This window comes from Equus quagga, chromosome 9 (genome assembly GCF_021613505.1).
Source record: "Equus quagga isolate Etosha38 chromosome 9, UCLA_HA_Equagga_1.0, whole genome shotgun sequence".
In the NCBI taxonomy this organism is placed as follows: Eukaryota; Metazoa; Chordata; class Mammalia; order Perissodactyla; family Equidae; genus Equus; species Equus quagga.
This window is the reverse complement of record NC_060275.1, coordinates 99714767-99738013: the sequence shown is the minus strand read 5'-3', so window position 1 is coordinate 99738013 and position 23247 is coordinate 99714767. Positions and strand designations below refer to the sequence as shown.

At 32.0% G+C, this 23247-nt stretch overlaps 1 protein-coding gene across 1 annotated transcript in view; it reads right to left on the bottom strand.

Annotated features, from left to right (window-relative positions):
- The window catches only part of CDH9 (cadherin 9), an 87521-nt gene that overhangs the window by 15485 nt on the left and 48789 nt on the right, over positions 1-23247 (bottom strand). The window contains exons 2-6 of the mRNA XM_046672144.1: positions 18936-19230; positions 12341-12460; positions 11608-11775; positions 9289-9476; positions 8067-8320 (exon numbers count right to left, since the gene is read on the bottom strand). Coding sequence (XP_046528100.1) covers positions 8067-8320; positions 9289-9476; positions 11608-11775; positions 12341-12460; positions 18936-19230 — 1025 coding nt within the window. The remainder of the gene's footprint in view (positions 1-8066; positions 8321-9288; positions 9477-11607; positions 11776-12340; positions 12461-18935; positions 19231-23247) is intronic.

Here is a 23247-nt window from a genome sequence, read left to right as displayed (position 1 = left end):
AAATTGTGTGCTGAGGAAAAAATAAATCTAATTTTCTATTAGTGATGTATCACTTACAAGATAGTGTGTTATTTATACAGTAAACAGTTTATTAAGAAGTTTAATGAAATTAGCAAATATTCACAATTAATAAAAATATATAAACCTATATGTATATTTTAAGGTGCTCTACTTAATAAAAATTAGAGAGTTGATAAATTGTTTCAAAGTTTGAATACTTGATGGAAGTAGAATAAAATAGCAGTGGGTATCTGTTGAGGGGAGAATTAAAAATATCTTATTTGCTACAAACTTTCTTGTGCAATCTATGTTTTCTAAAATGAATGACTACAATTATATAATCAAAAACACGTTTAAAGATGCTATTTTGAATGTCCTCTTCTGGCAAATATGAAATAACGTGGTCTAGACTTACCACCTCTCTCTCCCCCAAAAACTAAAAACCAGATGAAATATATGAAACAATTAGTTTTGAAGCATTAGACACCAGGAAACAAAGACAGTAATCCCTGAGAAAAGAGGACGAAATGATGTGATCTCTGAAACTTCCCTGGCTTGCTGCCTGGGAGGGCTCCTAGATAATAATACAAGAAGTGGGAGCCCAAATGGAGTCTGTCAATCCTGAGTTCAGGAGGTAATGCTGAGAATCTGGGGACACCAAGGTAGCTAGAATTCCCTGAGCAGAGTCCTTCAGAGGAGAGAGTGTCATAGAGAGTGAACCACAGAAATGTGGAGAAGATCCCACTCAACTCTTCAGCTGAGAATTTATCAGAATCTGCATTGGAGCAGATAAAAGGAAGCCCCAGAAGTAACCGATCACTGGGATTAGAAGGAGCAAAACTGTGAATTGGCATGTGACTGAGAAGAGTTCTCGTTCCCACCAGCCAAAGTGGGAAAACTCATAACTCACGGGGCTTTGGTAGACTGCTCAGAAAGTTCCTACCTGATGTACGAGCAAAATTAGTCCTGGACAAAGGCCTGCTAAAAAGGCACAAAAGCAAGGTCCAAAGGATCAAACTGTTTCAAGTAACTTAACTACACATCTGAACATAGCTGAAGAGTATTTACAAAAATGAAAACTATCCATCACGAAACACAGTAAAAGCACATCGTTTGTTATCCAGTAAAAAATTACAGGCAGGCAAAAAACAGGAAGATGTGACAGCAAAGAAATATCCGTCGATTGAAACCAACACAGAAATGAAATATTTAATAGAATTAGCTGACAAAGATATAAAAATGTTATTTTTGCTACAGTCCATATGTTTAATAAGATAGAGGAAACAATAAGGAAAGAATATATGTTTACATGGATAATGATAGATATATGTCCTTAATAGCACTTCTAGAGAAAAACTACAGTCTGTGAGATGAAAACTAAATAAAATTAAAGATTAGATATTGCAGAAAAATGATTAGTAAACTTGAAGATGATGGTGAATGGAAAGTATTTAAAATGACTAAGAGGAAAAAACACTGACAAAGAAATAAAGAGATTATCAGTGAGCTGTGCCACACTTTCAAGAGACCGAAAATAATTATAAGTAAATGCTCTGAAAGAGAGATGATAGGTAGTACAGAAAAATTTTCTAAGTCTGGGAAAAGCCATAAATTCACAAATCCAAGAAGCTTAATAAACTTCAAGCACAAAAGGAATGAAGCGTACTATAGACAGGCACATCATAATCACATTACTTAAAACTAGTGAACAATTTAAAAGTATCCAGAGGAGCAAATGGCAATTTAAAAATAAAGATAAAGACAGTGCAAAAATCTAAAACTCTATACTCAGCAAAAACAGAGTGATAGCAATAAAGGGAAATAAAAAGCAATCCAAAATAAAATGCAGTATTACTCCAAAGAAAGCAGAAAACAAGAAAGAGGAAACAAAGAACAGGTAAAACAATCAGAAAATAAATAGCAGGATGATAAATTTAACAGTATCAAAAGTTAAATGTACCTGGTCTGAATATGTCAATTACAAGGTACAGAATGTTAGAATGTATCAGAAAGCAAGACACAACTATATGCTTCCTATAAAAAACGTATTTTAAATATATATGTAGAAATAGACTAACCACAAAAGGATAGAAATATACTCTTAAAAGAGTAATTAAAGAAAGATGAAGTCCTTATATTAACATCAGACTATCGTGAAATGTATCTAAAGCTGTACTTAGAGGGAAATTTATACCACCAAAATGCACATGTGAGAAAAATAATAGGTCTCAAATCAGTGACTTCAGCTTCCAAATCAAGGAAATAGAAAATAAGAACAAATGAAACTCAATGTAGATGGAAAAAAGAAGGAAGATCAGAGCAAAAAAATAATGCAATAGAAAAAAATGAACACAATTGAAAAATCAATGAAACCAAAAATTAGTTCTTTGAGAAGATGAATAAACTGTAAAAATGTTTAGTCACACTGGTCAGGAAAAAAAAAAGAAAGTAGATGCAAATTAATAATATCAGAGAAGGCGGTCCTTCCTAGAGATATGAAAAGGATAATATGAAAATATTTTGAACAACTTTTTTCAACTTTGATGAAATTCACAAATTCCCTGAAAGAGGAAGAAAAAAGAAAACAAAGCAAAACAAGCAGTACAAGAATTGGATAACCTGAAGAGACTTACAACTATTAGAAAAATAGAATTTGTAGTTATAACACAGAGAAAAAAGAAAATCCTAGTCCTCGATATCTTTGCTTTTAATTTCCACCAAACATCTGAGAAAAAATAATGTCAATTTTATGCACACTCTTGGAGAAAATTCAAAGGATGTTCTACTTCCTCCTATAGTCCATGAGACAGTCTTACTACCTTGACAGCAAATCCAAAGGGCTTACATGAAAAAAACAACTATAGAATAATATCTGTTATAAACATAGATGCAAATTTATTTTTTAAATTTGCTAAATTGAATCCAACAATATATAATGATAGTATAATGTGGCTAAGTGACATTTATCCCAACATTGCAGGGCTTGTTTAATATTTGAAAAATCAATCAAAATAATGCATCATTTTACCATATGTTCATCCTAACAGACACAGAAAATATCATTTGGCAAAATCCAAATTTTAGTCCTGATAAAAACTGTCAGAATCAAAGCAACAGAAGAACATTTTCTCAACTTCCTAAAGATTATTTAAAAAAACCTACGATAGCATCATACTGAATGATGAAAGACTAAATAATTTCCTCAGACGACAAGGAGGAAGGCAAGAATTTCTGCTCGCATCACTTCTATTTAACATTGTTCTGGAGATTTTTGCCACTGCAGTAAGGCAATGAAAATATATGTAAAATTAGATGTGCTTGATTTGTATACATAAAACCACAAACATGGCTGAAAAAAAAAGCCCTATATAAGTGGAGAATATACTTTTTTTGGTGGGTTTATAGATTCAATATCATTAAGATGTCATCAGTTCTGCCTACATTGATCGACAGACTCAACACAGTCCCAATAAAAATCCCAGAAGACTCTTTTGTAGCAGTTGACAGATGAAAATACAAAGGGCCTGGAATTCCCAAACAACTTTAGCAAAAAAAAGTTAAATGACAAACACACCTAATTTCAAGCGTTTTATAAAGCTACGCAAAAGTGTGTCATTTTTGTACACATAGATAAACATATAATTAGAACAGAAGAGAGGGTCCAGAGTTAGATCCATACATACATGGACAAATGAATTTCATCAAAGATACAAAAACCATTCAGTGAAAAGGATAGTCTTTGCCACCAATGGTGCTGGACACGTTAGGTATCCATATACAAAAAAGAAAAAAGAACTATGACCAATACCTCACACCATATAAAAATTAGCTGAAAATGAAATGAATCATAGATGTACATATAATACCAAACACAATAAACTTATAGAAGAAAACATGGAATAAGAATTTGGGGATCAGGGAGATGTTTCCTATATAAGGCACTAATAGCTGGACCAATAAATTCAAGAGCTAATAAATTGGATTTCATCAAAATTAAAAAGTTCTCATTTTTGAAAATCACTTTAAGGGAAGGGTAATACTAGACACTGATTGGAAGAAAATATTTTCAAATCACATATCTGATAAAGGACTTATTTGTATTGTGTGTGTATATCTATATGTCTAGATATCTAGGTATAAGTATGTTTCAATCAATAATAAACAAATAACCCAGTAAAATTTTGGCTTTTTTTTTTTTTTGTGAGGAAGATTGGCCCTGAGCTAACATCTGTTGCCAATTTTCCTCTTTTTGCTTGAGGAAGATTGTCACTGAGCTAACATCTGTGCGAATCTTCCTCTATTTTATGTGAGATTCTGTCCCAGCACTGCTTGATGAGCAGTGCTAGGTCCACGCCTGGGTTCTGAACCTGCAAACCTTGGGCCGCCAAAGCAAAGCATGAAAACAACCACTATACCACTGGCCCAGCCCCTGGGCAAATATTTTAATAGATACTGCATCAAAAACACATATGGGTAGCACATAAAGGTATGAAAAGATGCTCAACATCTTTAGCCATTATAGTATCTCCATAAGAGGAACAGAGATACTATTATACGTATTAGAATGGCTAAAATTAAAAAGGATGACTGTACCAAGTGTTGGTGAGGATGTAGATAAATCAGAACCATCATACGGGCTGGTGGGAATGTAAAACTGTATAACCACTTTAGACCATACGGCAGTTTCTTAAAAAGCAAACTTATATCCACCATATGGTCCAGTCATAACTCTCCTAGGTCTTTACCCCAGAAAAATAAAAGTATATGATTATGCAAATACTAATACACAAATGTTTGTATGCGTGCTTGTATACAAATGTGTATAAATGTACTGTAATCTCCAAGTATTTGAAACAACTCTAAATATCAACCAGTAATTGAACAGATAAGCAAATTTTGGTATTTCCATGTATTAGAATACTACCCAGCAATTAGAAGGATGAACTATTGATGCATGCAGCAATATGAAAAAAAATCTCAAGATAATTATGCTAAGTAGGACAAAAGAGAATAAATAGCGTATGATTTCATTTGTATAAATTCAAGAAAATCCAATCTAATCGAATTGATATTGACAGAAAGCAGATCCGCATTTACCTGAAAATGGGGTTGGGTTCTGGGAAGTTAGAGAGGGAGGTATTACAAAGGGGCACCAGGAAGCTTTTCAGGGTAAGAGATATGTGCATCATCTTGATTTTGCTGATGTTTTAATGGGTGTATGAATATGCCAAAACTTATCAAATAATATAACTTAAACATACGCAGTTTATTGTCGGTCAATAATGCCTCAATAAATCTGTTAAAAAAGAATAAAAATGAAGTATGATTTTCCAAGCTAACATGTCTGTAGTGTTAGCTTATGAAATTCCCTATTGTGGGCAATGGAAAAAATGAAGAGAAACTAGGTTGAAGTCTGAGGGACAGAAGCCATGTTTTGCCTTTTGCGTAATTTTGTGCTTGAGGGCTCTGCTTAATACCCCTGAAGGCAGTTGAATTAGTCTACAAATGAGAAACATTATTAATCATCTCAATCTAATGATCTGGTCAGTGAGAAAGCACGGTACATCTACTAAAGAACTGGCTGTGTGTTCTTGTCAACAATAGTTTGAATCCTCAGTCAGCTAATTATTTCTACTGTGTCCTTGGGAAAGTTCCATAAACTCTTTGCATCTAAGTTTATTTTTCTATAAAATGGGGGTGATGACAATTGTACCTGCCTTATAAAGTTGCATTGAGGCTTAAATGAACTAATAAATCTCTTTAGACAGTTTTTAATTCATAGCAAGTGCTCAATAAATGATAATTATGTTATGGAGGAAAGGATAGGCAAAATGTTTGATAGTCTCATGTGATGAATTTGATGAATTTAAGTTTTAATAAATTCAAATTTAAACAATTTGAATAACAAAACATATATTTTCTTGCTTCTGTTTGACTCAATGATAAGATGAAAACATTTGTGTAGAAAGCAGTGTTAAAGATCCAATAAAGCTTAATGAGACTCTTGATGTTCTCTGGATAAGTAAACGAATATCCTCGGCAACGTGGAAGAGCGAATGAGCGTGCCTTTCTCAAGCTCACCAACATGTACTGAATTCCTAACATGCAAGATATCATACAAAGTGAACGAGGAAAGGATAGACAGATTATTGAGATTTGGTCTCATTCATATGAAGAAATGCTCAATAGTTTGGCAATAAATGGTTCCTCATCTGAAAGAGTTTATATACTGCCACTTGTCTACAGTCATTTGCGATGTTAATTGAAAAATGACTTTTTCAAAAATATGATTGTGGGATTTTAGCATAAGTGTTTAGTGCTGCAAAGATTAAGGAGAAATGAAGGCACAGCCAACATTGACTACTTTTTTTTGGAATCTGGCAAAAACTATCAAGGACACATACTTATTGAGCATTTACAGCTATTGGTATGAACAATCCCTATCGTTTTTCAGTGTAAGTGGTGGTTTATTTCCATTTCAGTATTGCAAAGAACGTGAAAGTACTTTAAACTTCCTTTTGTTACTTAAAAAAATACATGCACGTATAAGAGATGCCAAAACCAATCAGTCACATAACATTTTAATCAAATACAAATAAACATTATTTTGGATATAAGCTTGCTAGTACAAATACATAGACCATTGGAAAACTAGAGTACTTATTCATTTCATTTTAGGAGTTTTGTTTTATACAACATGGGGATGTTAAATTAATACATTTTATGTATGTTGATAAAAAAGTCAGAGTAAAATAAATCTCTATTCATTGGTATTATTATAACTCATGTTTTAAAAATAATGTTGAACAATATTCAAAATACATAATTTGAATCCAAACATTAACAGGGGAAGTCAAGTGAATTCTATTCTAATTAACCTAAAATTAAACAAATATTTCAAACTAATATAAACTCTGAGTATTAGCTACAGATTAAAATTTTATGGCTTGTGTCTTTATTTTAATATATATTAATCAACCAGTAAATTAAATATTCATTAGGATATAGTTAGTGCAACAAACATCGCTTTGTAAATTAACACTGTTGAATAGTCATTATGTCTTAAACATTTCGTAATTCCATATTTAGTATCGTGGTTATTAATTTTCTATGTGTAATGGTATGACATAAATTCTAGGAAATATGGGCATTCCCAATAATAATTTAGCCATTTATTTTAGTTAATTAGAAAATTAAATTTTAAAAAGAGCTGAATTTTAGGCATTTTACCAGCCACACGTTAACAGATAATGAATTATGTAGCTGTCTCTTCAGGTCTCAGTGTCTTTATCCACATATCTATCTTCATCCACCTATCCTATTCATCCAACTATATTTACATTCTCTTTAAGCACCATGTAGAAGGATCACTTAAGTTTCTGGCATACTTTAAAGCTTTTAAATGGTTAACACAACATTCAAACTTTGAGAAAGTAGTACACAATACTACATTAATTTTTAATACTTTTACCATTCTCAAATATCATTACTCTCTTTACTAATTCTCTCTATTATCAGAATATAACTGACATATTGTTTCTCTAAAATTTTCACATATATTATGCTTGACTGTTTTCAAAAGATTATTTCAACATTTCCAAGGTATCTCTTAATAGCATAACTAGAAGAACACTTTTTTTTCTAATTTATTTGTTAGGATCACTCATTATTTGAACTATAACTTATCCAAGAGGGACAATGAGACAAGAATCACATCAAAACTAAAGGGATTAACGTCACAGACTTTGGAACCAGATGGCCTGATTCTCAAACCTAGTTTCGCTACTGATATTATTTGGCAAGTTTTTTAAATGCACAGTTCTTTAGTCTTATCATCTGCACAAGGATATAACCATAGGATCTACTTTGTACAGTAATAAGAGTCAAATGAAATAATATACCCAGAGCACTTAGAAGACAGCCCAGCTAAGAGTTTACGCTATGGAATTGTTTGGTATTGTTACTGTTCTTGATCATACGTTGTACAATTTATTTTTTCACACAGGTTGTAAGTAGCGAGAAGATTATTATTTTTCTGTTAACATACGTTTTCTCAAAATACCTACTTTATTAAATTGCTCATGGCGTCCGGGTCGTAGGCTGTAACCTGTCCTATGATGCTGCCCTCCTTTACATCTTCATCCACTTCTATCAAGTAAGAAATTTTACTGAACACGGGAGGCTCATCTATATCTTCCACGGATATTTTGACCACAGCTGTGTCTTTGAAAGGTCCCAGGTGTAGGAATCGTGGATCAGGATGAGTGTTACTTGCGTCCACTCTTAAAGTGTACAGCATTTTGTTTTCAAAATCTAAATTCTGAAGTTAAATGAAGGAAGATAAATTAATACAACGTAGCAGACATTACAATGGAACATAATTTCAAAATTTAATAACTAGCTCTATTATTACCAGTGATTTTGGTTAAATAACTTTCCCAAGTATTGTTTCATAAGGATATCAAATAAATCAGTAAATATTTGTTTTACCTTAAACTTATTTGGGGTAACTGAATATAATGGTAGACACATTAAGACTGATTCCTACTGAATATTGTATTTCACATTTTGGTGGCCCCAGGTAAATGAAGTGTAATATATAGGTTATATATTATTATATTTAAGTTATACACAGTTAAAATCAGAGGAAAAGTAGAGATTTAGAAAACTACTCATATAAGTTGCTTGCTTAGTTCCTACATTTCTAACACTGGTATTTTAAAAAGAAAAAAAAATCATTAAACACTTATGGAAAGCAAGATATGAATGAAAGCAGAGAAGGCAGATCAATAAAAAGTAATCAATATGTAGCTGGCTGATCCTATGTAAAGTTTCCTAATGTTCTCCCACACTGCATTACAAATTGAGAAATCTGACATAATACACACAGCAACTTCAGGTTTAATCTATTTAAATAGACCATCACATTTAATAATTAAAATATTTTGAAACGTACATGAAATAAAGTAACGGCTGCATGCCTGTTTTTTCTCCCATGGAGAAATATTTTACAAAGTACTTTTAAGGTTGTCTAATCCTAGACTGATTTTTGTTTACTATAAGCACAAGTAAGTTTTTATATGAGGTTTTATATCACTTTTTAAGTGTCAATGCTGAAAATGCTTAACAACTTATTTGAAGTGAAGTCACAACTGTTGTCACTTATATAAAGGATAGACAGCATGTAGAAGATGGGAAAAAATGAATCCTAGGCTTTTCTTTCTTTAACTGCAAGCAAAAATAAACCATAAAGTTCTCAATGAAAAAATGAAGACAGTGAAAAGAAACCTGTTTGACAGTTATAATCCCTTCCTGTGTATCCTTGTCAGTGATGACATCGAACACGTCCGCTCCGTCTCCTTCGGCAATGCTGTAGTCTATCTCAGCATTTTCCCCCAGGTCAGGGTCATTGGCTTTTATCCTTCCAAGATGGGTTCCAAGAGGTACAGACTCAGGGGAATTAAATTGATACGTACCTGAAAATTAAATCAGAGCTGTTTTGACATTTCATCTTTAGATAAAAGAAATCTTTCATTTCCTCGGCCTTTTTTACTTAAACAAATTAATTTGGGACTGGGAGAGTTTTTCATCATGTTGAATTGTAACCTGTCAAAAATTATAGATTTATTAAGTTGGAAAATAATTTCTAAAGGCAGAACACTCTCATTTTGTAAATGAGAAATGTAAGTTCAAGAAAGATTAAGTGAATGTCCCAAGGTTAACTAGATAACAAATGGTAGGCCTGATATTAGAATCCAGAAGTTTTGACTTAAGAGAGCAAGAAAACTAGTTATTTACTGTTTATTTGGGGCATTCAAAATGGTCATTACACATTTTTACATAAATTGTAAAAGAACATGCACTTATTCTTGTATTCTAAGTCAGGGATAAAAAGTTAAACCCATACACAGCAATTTCTTTTTTCCCCCTTGTTTATGTCTTTAAGTGGGATATGAATGTTTCTGTTTCCTGTGGTTCCAGGCCATCATTATATTGCATGGTTCTGCCCCTGAAAGCATTTTAGTTTATGACTATTCAGTGGATAGTAGGAAAAAGTTACAAAAAAAGTTAATAAAACCCAGAAATGTTTAAAGCTTTTGATATGTGCTGAACTCTATAGAGGGCTGAAGGCCCTCTATGGTAATTTATTTAATTCTAGCATGAGTCCTTAGAGGACCAAGGTAGGTATGTTATCTTCAGAGAGAGAACTCAAGGAAATCGTCGTGTAAAATTGGGGAAAGCAGAATGCAAAAGTAAGTCTCTCTGACTTCAAAGTCTATTCTCTTTCCAGTTTGCTTGGTGGTTAAGAAGAGGACCTTCTCAATCCAACTGCCTGGATCTGAATTCTCATCACTGGGCAAGTTAGTTAAATTCTCTAACCCTTGATTTCCATATCTACAAAATAATGATGATAATGATAGCGGTTAACTCATAGATTTGTTATGAGGATTTTATGAAATTTTGTCTTTAATATGCTTAGCCCAGGAGCTAGGTCTTGATCATTTTAACTGTTACTATTATAGTTCCAAACCTTTTGCTAAGATTATAATAGATCATAGAATTACAGTTGGCAAACCATTTGAGAATTCATAGTCTTGGTTTATATTTAGAGAAACCGAATGCAAAGTTCAGTTTTATTTTAATTAGGCTTATTAGTCATGTTCTCAGCAAACTTGATTTTTAAAACTTATCATATGTATATGTCCACATTCCAAAGCTGAATCACCAAATATTTTAAATTTTATTAGCCTGGAAAAATGCTTTTCTGTATTGGAATCAATGTCATGAGTTTAAATTTGAGGCCCCTTAACTGAACATTTCAATATAGGGCCCTTTATACTTTTATTAATGCAAAATGGAAACATTCTCAGCAGAGAATCAGAATCTGGTTTTGTAGAAACTCATGGCATGCAAAGAATTCGTGATTTAACGTACATGCCTAAAATGATGATGACTGAAAGGGTATTGACTGCTTTAATCTTGACAAGTAGGTATCAGATACCAGGAAACCTTAACAAGTCTCAGATGCCATCATAACCAAGGTATACCATAACTCTATGGGCCACTAAGAAAAAAAAAAAATGCTTCCAGTTAAGCCAACTTGCATTGATTTTAATATAGTATCTGATTTCGGAGACATTAAAACATCAAGTGTGTGTTTTAGAATCCATTAAACAGGGATTATGATTCTTATGTTCAGACAAGAGAACCAAGGCAAGACAAGTCTCAGACAGGGGCTTGGAGCCAGGCAGTCAGACTTGGGAGTCCACACTCCTAACCAGGAAGGAGATAAGAAAAAGGAGATGCTCATGGCAAATGTTGGGAAAGGTAGTCTAGATAACTTTATAACTCTTCAAAATGTAGAAGAGGATAATTAAAGTTGCCAAAAGAACCTCATTTCCATGTTTTCCCTCACTACCTACTCAGTGATGAAAATGATCATGGTCACTTTCAATTGGTGGGAAATCGTGCTACTTTGTAGGGGGAGGGGTTGTGGATTTGTCTTTATGCATAAACTAGTAGTGAAACCACTAGGACAAATATTAGCCTCTGTTTGTAGGGTGTTGGAGAAGCCTGCCAACATGAGACCACTGAAACCTTCCTTACTCTGGGGAAATCGAGGAGGATTGTTGTTGACATCCGTCAGAGTGATGTTCACTGTGGTGGTTCCAGAAAGGCCTCCCATCTGGCCGCCCATGTCCTTGGCTTGTATAACCACTTGGTACTGTTCTCTATTTTCTCTGCTCATGTCTGGTAATGCAGTTTTTATTATGCCTTTTGGAAAAAGGAGACCAATGTTTTATAATGCAATCACTGAGTTTTAAAATTAAGCCATGCAAGATCCATGCTATAGAAGTTCACCATAACAAACAGATAAAATGTTGGTGTAGCCAAATAAGTCTTTCAATCTCTACCAATTCAACAGAATTGACAGAACACAAAGAATTCTTCCATGGGCAATTGTTCAGGGAATGAGTTTTGCTAATCAATTTAATTATTCTTTTGATGAAAAAAATTAACTTCAATCAAAAATCTTCAGACAAGTAAACTTACTTAATTTTGATGATTATCACATTCTTTAGGTTTTGAGTATTTCCTATGACAAATGAAGTGCTGAATCTCTGTGAAATTTTGTATTTAGCATCATAAATTTAAAGTCAATAAATGACAGTCTGAAGAGGTAACAATTTAAATAATAGGAAATTTGCTTTTATTTCCAAGGAATAAGTAGAGATGATACTGCATAGATCATTTTTGAAATATAGAAAAATCTACAAAGAAATTGTGCATCCAGGTGTATTTCATAATGAGAAAGAGACCAAGTATTAAATGTTGTTACCTGATTCCGGGTCCACTGAAAAATATGGCTGCCCTTGCAATATGCTATAGACTACTTTGGCACTATTTCCATAGTTGGCATCATCCGCATCTGTTGCAGTCACTTGTATAACGGACGTACCTATATGAATCCCCACCCAAACACAAACATTTAAATGCTTCTACATTTGAAACTATCTTGCTGAAAAACTAGTGCTGGTTGGGTGGTGAGTTAGACCACAGTATATGTTTAAAGAAATTTGTTTAAATCATGCTGCCTCAAAAGAAACTCCACACTTTTCTCGTTCATTCTTTTTAAAAATTTAAATATCCCTTAATTTTATTGTTTGAGCTCTCTAAGAAAAATCAAACGCATGTTTTATCACAAAGATAAATATAATGAGACAAATGCTCTGCACTTTTAATTTATTGAAAGTATTGTGAGGGACAACAATTTTTCACTGAATACAAAACACATGCAATTTTCAATTAATACATTTCTTGCTAACTCGAAATGTATAGTCAAAGATAAACCTGACATTGATAACACTCCGCTATTTTTCACTCTGGTAAATTAACAGTATACTGTAAATAGAATGAAAAATAGAGAGGCCCTGTTTTTGTGAAAAAACAAACAGAAATGACATAAAGTTGATCTGCAAAGCTTTTCTGTATGTAAAATAAATTATTATTGTGTCTCTGTCTCCCTTTAAAATATAGTTAACACAATCATATATGATTATACCTATTGATATACTATGTATTATTATTTGCTGCACACATGTAAATAAGTAGGTATTCCCCCCAAGTTAACTTAATTGCATTGTTATAATGCAATAATTATGAATATATGATTCTGTGTCGCATACAATGTTGTAATTTAACATTACATTCTAATTTTACTGTATAAAATTTAAATTATTTTCTTTTAACTTTGTCATGAATTACTATCTTTAAAAAATAAAGTTTTAAAGGAGCTAGTTTCAGGAGCTAAACAGAATGCAACATATTGATGGACTTTTCTTATGTTTCACTAGATCTCTATAAAAATTCAAAGCATGATGGTAAAACTACTATTAACTGAAGGCTACCATGAATCCCTTGGACAAAATGAGTTTGTATGACATTTTTCAGTGTACTATGTACAATTTTTCAAAAGTTTGAATCTGATACTTACATAGATTTTGAGATTCTTTAGGACTAGGTGAGTTCCACGTTGGCCCTGTCACCTACTTTAAGACCCTGCATGTATTACACACTCATGACTTGTCTAATTGAGTTATAGTGAATATTTCTTAAAATTTGCATGTATATGGTTCTGCAAATTCTAAAAATTAACATGGTGGACAGTAAGATTAAACTAATAGCTCATTTCCCATCCACATATTTGAATACTAACACGTGAATTTGTCTTTTTTTATGTTTTCTCAAAATTAATTAGCATGAGATGAGAACTTGAGCTCTTCCTCCTGAGGCCTCTGTCTCCTCAGCTGCAACATAATTGAATTATGTCCTGTGAGAGGACACACTACAACTCACTCAGTGATTCCCATGTGTACTAGTTTATGGTGTAAAATCTATCCACTCATGTCCTAGCTAGACCAAAGCAAAATGATAAGGTGAATTTTCCCCACAATAATGTTCAGAAGTTCAACTAAAGTGGTTTTCTGATTTACAGTTAATTCTTTTCTTTTTTTATTACCTTATGTGAACATAGTTAGAATAAGAATTGTTTTCATACATGAGAATTATTTGAAATACAAATTATTAAGCATAATCAATATGCTAATGCAAGTAGTTAATTCATCAATTTGATGACACTTCTTTTGCAACGGTTTTATTTTTCTTTACTGTGGGTATCATTTCACAATGGGCACAGGTAAAAACACGCCTTTATACATTTGGACACTTTTAACAACATTTTCTGGTTGTTAAATTTGGTTTTGATCGTTTGCTCTTTATTGTGGGTATGTGATTTTTGAACTCATCCAAAAATAATTGACCTTAAAAAAAAGAAGTTAATATAAAGAATAGAAATCAATCCTATTGTGTGGCTAAAATACTACAAACACTCCATATAAAAGACTGTCCCAACTCTCAGACTCTTGGTAATAATGGGGATAAGCACCTAGAGTGTGGGACTTAGGGAATGGACAGTTGAGGTTATTTCCCATAAATGTAATGACTTATTACACAGTACTATTTAGTAATAAAATTATATAGAAAGTGGTTTATATGTTTGTGTACTAATTTTATAAACATTTGTCTATAAAGACACATTAAAAATGAATACACCATTTTAATTTTTATACACTTCTACATTTTCTGATATACTTATAATTTTAATTTGTTCTTGAATAAATTAAAATATTTTACTTTTATATTAAACAAAGGTAAAAAATATTAAATAAAACATAGTGGAGCCTGAATGACAAATTTATGTTATTTGTAATTTGTAGGTTTTGTCCTGTGTGATATAAGCTCCAAAGGCAGGGCGATGTCTGGTTTTATTCAACATTTCATCTCTAGAGCCCAGCAGAGTTTCTGGCACAAAGTCATAATCAGAACTAACATTTACAAAATGCCTAATGTAGACTAGGCAGAGTTCTCATCACTTGATTTGTATTATCAGTTTATCCTCGTGATAAACATAGGATGTAGGGGCATATAGGGGTTTCTCGTGATCACACAGCTGGTAGGTGATAGGGATGGGATTGCACCTAGCCCGTCTGAGGGAGACGCTCCGTTCTCAATACTGCACGAAATAGCCTATATGGCGTTATGCATATGATTGGAAACATCATTGAATCCAGAAGCAGTGAACCTCTAAGAAAGGGCCTGTATTAGGACATGACAGATTCACTGATGAGTCATTAGTGGGATCTGTGAAAAAGTACAGACTGATTCGTTGTTGCGGGAATGGTGTGAGAGAGGAACTGGATATGTTTCTGAGAGACCACTTAGGGGAAATACCCAGTCAATGAGAAAGTATGCATCCGACACCATCAAATTTACACAAAAGGGATTTGCCTTGATGAAGATGAATGCATGCACATATAGAAAGTTGATAGACAGTCTTTAACCAAAGTGTAATGACCACCAAAAAATGGAAAATATAAAAAGTAGGGATGTGCTACAAATATTTAAATCAGACTTTATCCCATTTTCCTTCATTATATATTCTCATATATCATCCACATTATGTGTTATCATCATAAGATGCTAATACGTTTCAGATTTTGAGTTAACTGGAGTCATTTGTTTTTAACTAAAAAGGAGGAAGGCATGTGATATGAGGAACCAAAGAAGAATTAGGAATATGATTTTGAGCAGTTGGTGAGAGGGAAAAAGAAACAATATATTAAGACAAAAATAAATGAGAAGAAGGGGATACTAGAGAGAAGAACATCAGAGGATAACACTGGAAAGAAGGGTGAAATTATAGTCAAGACATTTCATATTATCTCATTAGACTTCTTTTACCCTCAAAGTTAATAATAGCAATTTTTCAATTCTTTGATTTAAATGAAAATCATTAATGATTTAAAATGAAAATCACGATGATTTTAAATGATCATCACAATGATTTAAATGAAAACCACTAATATAATGAAAATAATACTAGAATTAAATCATTGTGCATTACTTCATTCACAGAGGTATTCTTTATTATTTGATTATGCGTGAACTTTCTTATTATATGAGTTAGACATCGCCTCTATATTTTCCTAAGTATCGCCTTTTAGTTTTCCTCTCTAAATGGTTATTCGTGAAGTAAAAGTGGAAAAATCGTTATCTACAAAATTGTGAGTTAAATTCTGCCTTCCTTTAAATCAAGCAGGAGAGTTACTTACAAGAAAAGAACAATACAATTTCAGGATATAGAATACATCTACTTTTTATTTAGACATAATTTTATATATATTAATGGATCTAAGATCTTACTATAAAATGCCGGCCCCCCCACCTTACTCTTATTTGGATTTAATTTTATTGAGTGGGGCACTTGAATTAAAAGAATAAAATAAGAAAAATGCTGCTTTGAAGAGTTACTAAGAATCTAATAAAATTAGAAGTTCTCCAAACTATGTTTTGCATAATAAGCATAACTCGTAAGGCATTAAAATTATCCACTTATCTCTGCATTTATTAATTTTTTTTCTTTTTAAAACTAGTATAGTAATAAGCTGTCTCTGTGTGTTTTGGGGCAAGTCAGTAACTCTTTTGGGGTCATTTTTAGTTATTTATCAAAAGAGGTGATTAAACTAAGTATAGTATCTTCTGCATATTGTATACCTAAATGTGTACATTTATATTTTAAAATAGACACACACAAAGTCTATGGGTGAGCCAAGGAGGAAGCAATTAATGGAATGATGTCACTGTTAGTAATAAACAATAACTATCTTCTATAAATAGGATCAAGATTTACCTGTAGTTCTTAATTTATTAGTGCAAGAAACTGCAACCAGAGACATACAGTTGCCTGCTATGTTTTCCTAAGTTTTGTTGGAATTGTCGACATAAAGGAAAGGCAATTGAAATGGCTCAAATTCTCATTTTTAAGGCCTGCAATAATCAGGAGTTGTACTGCACACAGCCTAAGGCTTATATAAATGAAATATAGATTGTTTTACAGGAAGGGTCTTTTTGGACAAGATAATCTGTAAGCCTTCCATGTATAAGCTTATATATTCTATATTTTATTATGGGAATTGAACAAGTGAAGGGTTGTTAAATAATAAAATATAGAATTGCTTAGTCCACTCCTGATCTTATTATATACTTGATAAATATTAATAGAATCTAGATTATAGTAGTATTTCAGATGAGAAAAAAACACATTTCAGTTAAGTAGATAGATGATAGAAATATACAGAGTGAGAAATAACATTCCATTGTTCAACACAAAATAATATAGGAGAAAATACAGGTTATTTGAGTTTATAGTAGTATATAATAGTCTGATAATAAATACTATTTTCAAAAATGAGGTAATGCTTTGAAAATTTTAAAACATCAAATTTAAATCAATTATTATACAAATTTATCGTATTCAAATATCTTTGTCATCTTAATTATACGTTTTACTCCTATGAGTATATCAAATCTTTTTGGAGAAGGATAAGTGAAAGTTTTTGTACAATTAAGTGGCAAAATATTTTGCAAAATAACGTAACTATAAGAAAAGCAATAATGTTTTACAAGGGTTAAAAGAGGTCAACCAGAAAACCAAAATACTTTAGAATGCTCATCCATAGGAAGTTGAAATAGAGAATATAATTTCAGATGTATCTTCATCTCAAATAGAAGCCCATAAAGAGATCATGCTGTATACTGCATTAGCCCACTGGTCGACCTACATGAACCAATCCAGTACTTTCCATGGAACTGTACCAGGCTAACAGATATTTAACAGTATTAAAGGAAACACAACCACTCAGATTTCATCCTAGGCTTTGTGATTTCACAGGACTCCTGTCTGACTTGATAAGTCCCTTTCATATTATGGGAACGAATATTTGAAAAGGCAGTAGAACAGCCCTTCCCTCAGACTGGTGAAATTTCACGTGAGTTTGGAGGAAATAACACTTTACACACTCCTGGTTCTTCTGGCTGGGTGGCACACATAGTTAAGAAACATTTTACATCAATCACTCAGTAAACGTGGGTATATGTTTATTTTTCCTCATAAATAAATTATTTTAGACTGAAATATGTACTCATTATAAAAATGTCAAAGTTAGATACTTAAAACTGATTTTGAAACAATCTTCAGCTAAATAGTATCAAATTTTGAAAATTGGTTGTGTATTTTGAATATTATTGTAAGCTTTTATCCCTGGGTTTTTAGAAATATGTTATGATTTGAGTCAGCTCTTATTCTCTTATTAATAAATTTAAATCTTTTATATAGAGTTAAATGCCACACATACTGATAAAAACATTGCATAATAACAAATTGTATTAAAATTGTGGTCAGCCTTAAAAAATGAAACAATTATTTTCAGTTTGCAAGATAAACCAATGTTTGGTAATGGAGTGTAACTAAAATAATATAAAAAGATTTGAAATATTGTTGTTAAGCTACCAGGTTATTTGATTCTAATTAAGTTGCTTAATTTTTCTGAATCCTGGGTCCTAATTAACAGAATGGGATTTAAAGTTCTATTTCCCATGCCTACCACATAAAGTTGTTTCCATGATCAAATAAGATGATCAAAAGATATTTGTCAAATGCAAGCATTAGCTGTTAGTATTCAAAGCAATGCAAGCAAAACTGTCCAAAACTGCTGACACTATTTCATATTCCTTTCATTTCAGACCAAAACACCTTCAACTTAACTGCCATTTGAATGACAGTTGAGTTGAGGTGAAGATGTTGGTTGAAATGCAATGGAATAACTGCTTTCCGTAATTATCTTAGATGTCAGTTATAATATAGCAGGAAATATTAAGATATACACAATTGAAAGTAGTTAGAAGTGAGATAGTTAACACTAAGTAGTAGTTCTTATCTTGAAAGAGGCCCCATATCATAACTGTATGTCCATAAAAATTACCTTAGCAAACAAACAAATTAAAAAGTTAGTTTACATAGATTAGCTTATACCTACCGACTCCAGACATTTCAGGAACACTGGCAGTGTATAACTCTTTTGTGAATTTTGGTTCATTGTCATTGATATCATGAATTTTAATGATAAATTCAGATTCGGGTTCCACCTGCCGCCCGGTCTTTCTGTCTATTGCCTTGGCACGAAGAATGTACAGGGATTTTTCTTCTCTGTCTAATTTCTTTGCAGCATGAATATCTCCTGTGTTTTCATCTATAACAAACAGACTGCCGGCCCCATCTCCTGTCAATATGTATTTTAAATTTCCATCTCCTTTGTCTTGGTCAGTGTGAAGCTTCAGAGAGGTAGAAAAGAAGAATTCTATAAATAGATGCATTGTTATTACAGAAAAAAATAATTTGGGCACATATCAATTTGTCTCCATGTAATATCACTGGAACAATGATCGCGATGGTTATCTTAGTTTTCACCATGGGAAAACTAAACCTTTCAGCTTTTGTCGTTCTCAAATTTTTAAACGATTATATTTATACATCATAAGAGACTAGATGTGAAATAAAATGAAAATGAATATATCTTTTCCAAAACACAGTGTTTCAAAGATATTTTGGAATAGAACGCTACCAAGACTTAACCCTAGTATATTTAACAAGAAAAATAGTCCATTAACTCAGTTCTGGATGTAAAATATTAATATAATCTTGATTACATTTAAAATCACTAAACTCAAAGATATGATGCAAGGAATTTCTGAACTTATTAAGATGATAAGTTTAGGATGTATATTTTCATTTTAAACTGATTATTTCCCCTTCAGTATAATATTCTTTCTGGAAGCACAGCCTCTGTCATCAGAGACCAGTTAGAAAGAGAGAATTCTTGTCTCATAGCTTATTCTCTGTATGACTTTGGGAGATGACTCTTTCAACCACAATGTTATCATTTTTTTGAAATTAGCATATTTTATGCACTTATTTGAAATGTCAAGTGGTCAAATGCACACAGGTCTTTTCCACCGGCAATAGAAAAATTTCTTACTGAAGACATTAGGATTTTTTCATAAATTATCTTCCTTCTTCTGATACATACCAGTCTTAAAAACAACTTAAAGTAGAAGGCTGATCACTGAGTATTTACAACAGACAAATGGACCGTGTATTCCCAGAAATTTTGAACTGGAAAAAATCTTAATGTTTTTGCAAACCTAAAACTATTCTGAAACTTGAATCTTAACTAGCCTACCCCTGCTATGTTGCCTTCCATCACATACTTCACAATGCCCATTATGTCCTAGCTCCATCTATTTCTTTGGTGTCCCATTCCATCTTTGAACTGTTTTACTATTTGAATCTGTTTGTTATGACAGCCAAAATTACAAACTTAGGATTCATATTTTACTCCTCCTTCAATTTTAAGCCCAATATCAAAATAAATATCTGCAGCCTTTTCTTCTCTGAAATATCTTCCTCACCCATCTGTCTCCATCTCTATGGCTACCATCCTGGTTTTATCCTGCAACCTATCTCATCTGGACCATGGCAGCAATCTCCTAATTGATTCCTTTCCCCCGTTCTTGCTCTACCCAGACAATGTTCAATAATAAAGAAATTGCTTTTTCTACAGCACAAATCTGGTCATGTTATTTCCTAACTTAAAAATCTTCAGCAAGGTACAGTGCCTAAGAACCATGCATCTAAAGTCTTACAAACCAGGGTTAGTCTTATGCAAATTACTGTGTTATCTGGGCAAATTGTTTGTGTGTTTAATCTAAGCCTCCTCTATTAAAAGGGGATACTATTCTTTGAAAAAAGAACCTTTACTTTTATCATTATTCTAATTGCTTGGACCCTATAGTCTTATTTATACATCTTCCATAAGCTTGTTCTTATTTCCAGAAGCATCTCTGCCACATTTACCTTCTTTGTTATGCATTCCATACATAACAATTGTTTTGTTTTGCCTTACTTGTTTTCATGTCTCAGAAGGCCTGTTCCAACTTTCACACTTGATGTTTGCATATGTGTCTCTCACCCTTTAAGACCTTTCTTCTTCTCATTTTCCCCTAACTAAATATTTATCATATCTCATTTCAAAATGTTCTGCTTAGGGATGCCTTCCCTGACTCCCTAGATTAGAATAGCTATGCCTGCTCTATAATTATAGGGCACTTTTCACTTCCCTACATGATCCTCATCACATTTGGTGCAACTGTTTACCATGCCCACTACAGTGTAACATCCAAAAGAGAAAATAGATATTTTTCTTTAAATCACTCAGATTTCAACACGTTTCTTAAAAACTAAATGTTTCATCTTTCTTTAGCAGTATGTTTTCACATATATGCAACAGATTTGTCATTTATTATTAGAAAAATCAGATCATAAATAAAATAAAACTTGCCTTTTTATTTAAACTACATTTTAGAAATCTCTATATGTCAATAATATTCTTTTAATGACTGCATTTTTCAAATACTTTTTCAAGCTATTTTATAATAAATATTTTTATATGTATATCTTGCATTGCTAGTACTTTTATTCTAAGAGGAGAAAAAGAAAAGATAATTTAATGAAAGGAAATAATTAGGAAAGGATGAAAGAGATGTGTAGAAAGAAAATTGATATGTATTAGAAGTTCTATTTAATTTGGCAAAAATTGTGGAAACAACTGAAATGTTCACCTTATTGATTTAGTTAGGCTAATTAATATACAATAGTATCATCTGCAGCCATTAAAAGTGTGGTCTACATATATTGTTGGATGTAAATCATCGATACAGGTACATGCTTTTAAGTAAGATAGTCATGTTAAAATACAGTATATAGAGTATAATTCAACTTTTATTATCTTTATTTCTCATAAAAATACTCTCAAATACACAATAGTGAAAGCAGTTATATAGTTTAAATTTTTTCTCTTTACTTTTAGTTTGTACATTTTTATGAACAAATTGGTGTTAATTTCTCAATGAAAGAAAGGAAAAATAAAACTAGTAAGGAAAAATAGATGAAATAGAAAATAAAATGTCTCCCACAGCTTATACTCTACTGTTCTCATGTTTACACACTCAGAAAAAGAAACGTGAGAGATTGGTTGATTGTCAATATTGCCACATATATTTCAGACTGAAACGATGGAAATCCAGGGGTGACACTGCAATTTACTGAAAATTGTGGAATAGTAAATGCGGCGGGGCAGACTGTGGACTATGTCAGGGACCCCCATCCAATGCTTATCTTATGGAAATTATTAATAAGTAGCCAAAATAAAAAGCAGGAACAAGTTGATACTGTTATAAAATTTCAATGGAAATTTTACATAAGTACACACAAATGAAAATTAGTTTTAATTTTTCCATATCCTGCTCCATTATTTCTATGTAGTTAACATAATTATAATAATATAATACAATATTGTGTTATGTCTTTATTATTTGCATTTAATAAATATTTCATTTAACACTTTACTGTGATGTATTAGAATGTGCAGAGAACTGAATTGGTATCTCTCACACTCAATCAGATATGATTCTCCATCCTACTTAGATTCAAATACCTATGGAAATAATTCACTTTTCAAACATGTTCTCCTGATACAAAATATTTTGGAGTCAGGAAAAATATTTAGCCAAACATGGTAGTAATCATAATCACTATATTTTTCTCTGAATCATTTTTATATTTAATTTAAAAAATTTCAAGGAAAATTCAGTATTAAAATTATGCTGTTCAGACTGAGGATGATGTACAGAGAGAAATTAAAATAGTTATGGAACTATGAGGTTTTCAGAATAAGTATGTTGTCTGAAAATATTGAATTTTACTTACAAAATAAAATATTTGCAACAAAACAATATTATTTTAGGCACCTATATATTAAAATAACTGTAACACATTTATTATCCTGTTCCTACTTGTTCTAATCCCTGCCATGGTATTTTGTATATAATCTTTCTTCTGTTAATTTAAAATGCCATTTTAAGAGAACTATTTTACACAAAATCAAACACACATTTTAAAAGTGTCTTTAGTTCACAATTTCATTTTGAGAATCAAAGCTCCTGAGAGTTACTTTCTGGTGCAATTTAACAGAAACAAAAACCATTATCTTAAAATTTTGAATTTCTCTATTACCACATCATTAATTTTGAATCATACATTTAGAATTAATAGAAATCAATAGTAAAATCTATTACACAATAACCTAAATATAAATAAAAATCTTATACATGAACCCCAAATTCACCATTTTTATAGGATCAGTGAAACAAAATAAAGTAGAAATCTTATGAATATTGCTTATCTATTCTAGAACAAAGCCTACAGAAAATGTAATAAGAAATATGAGTACC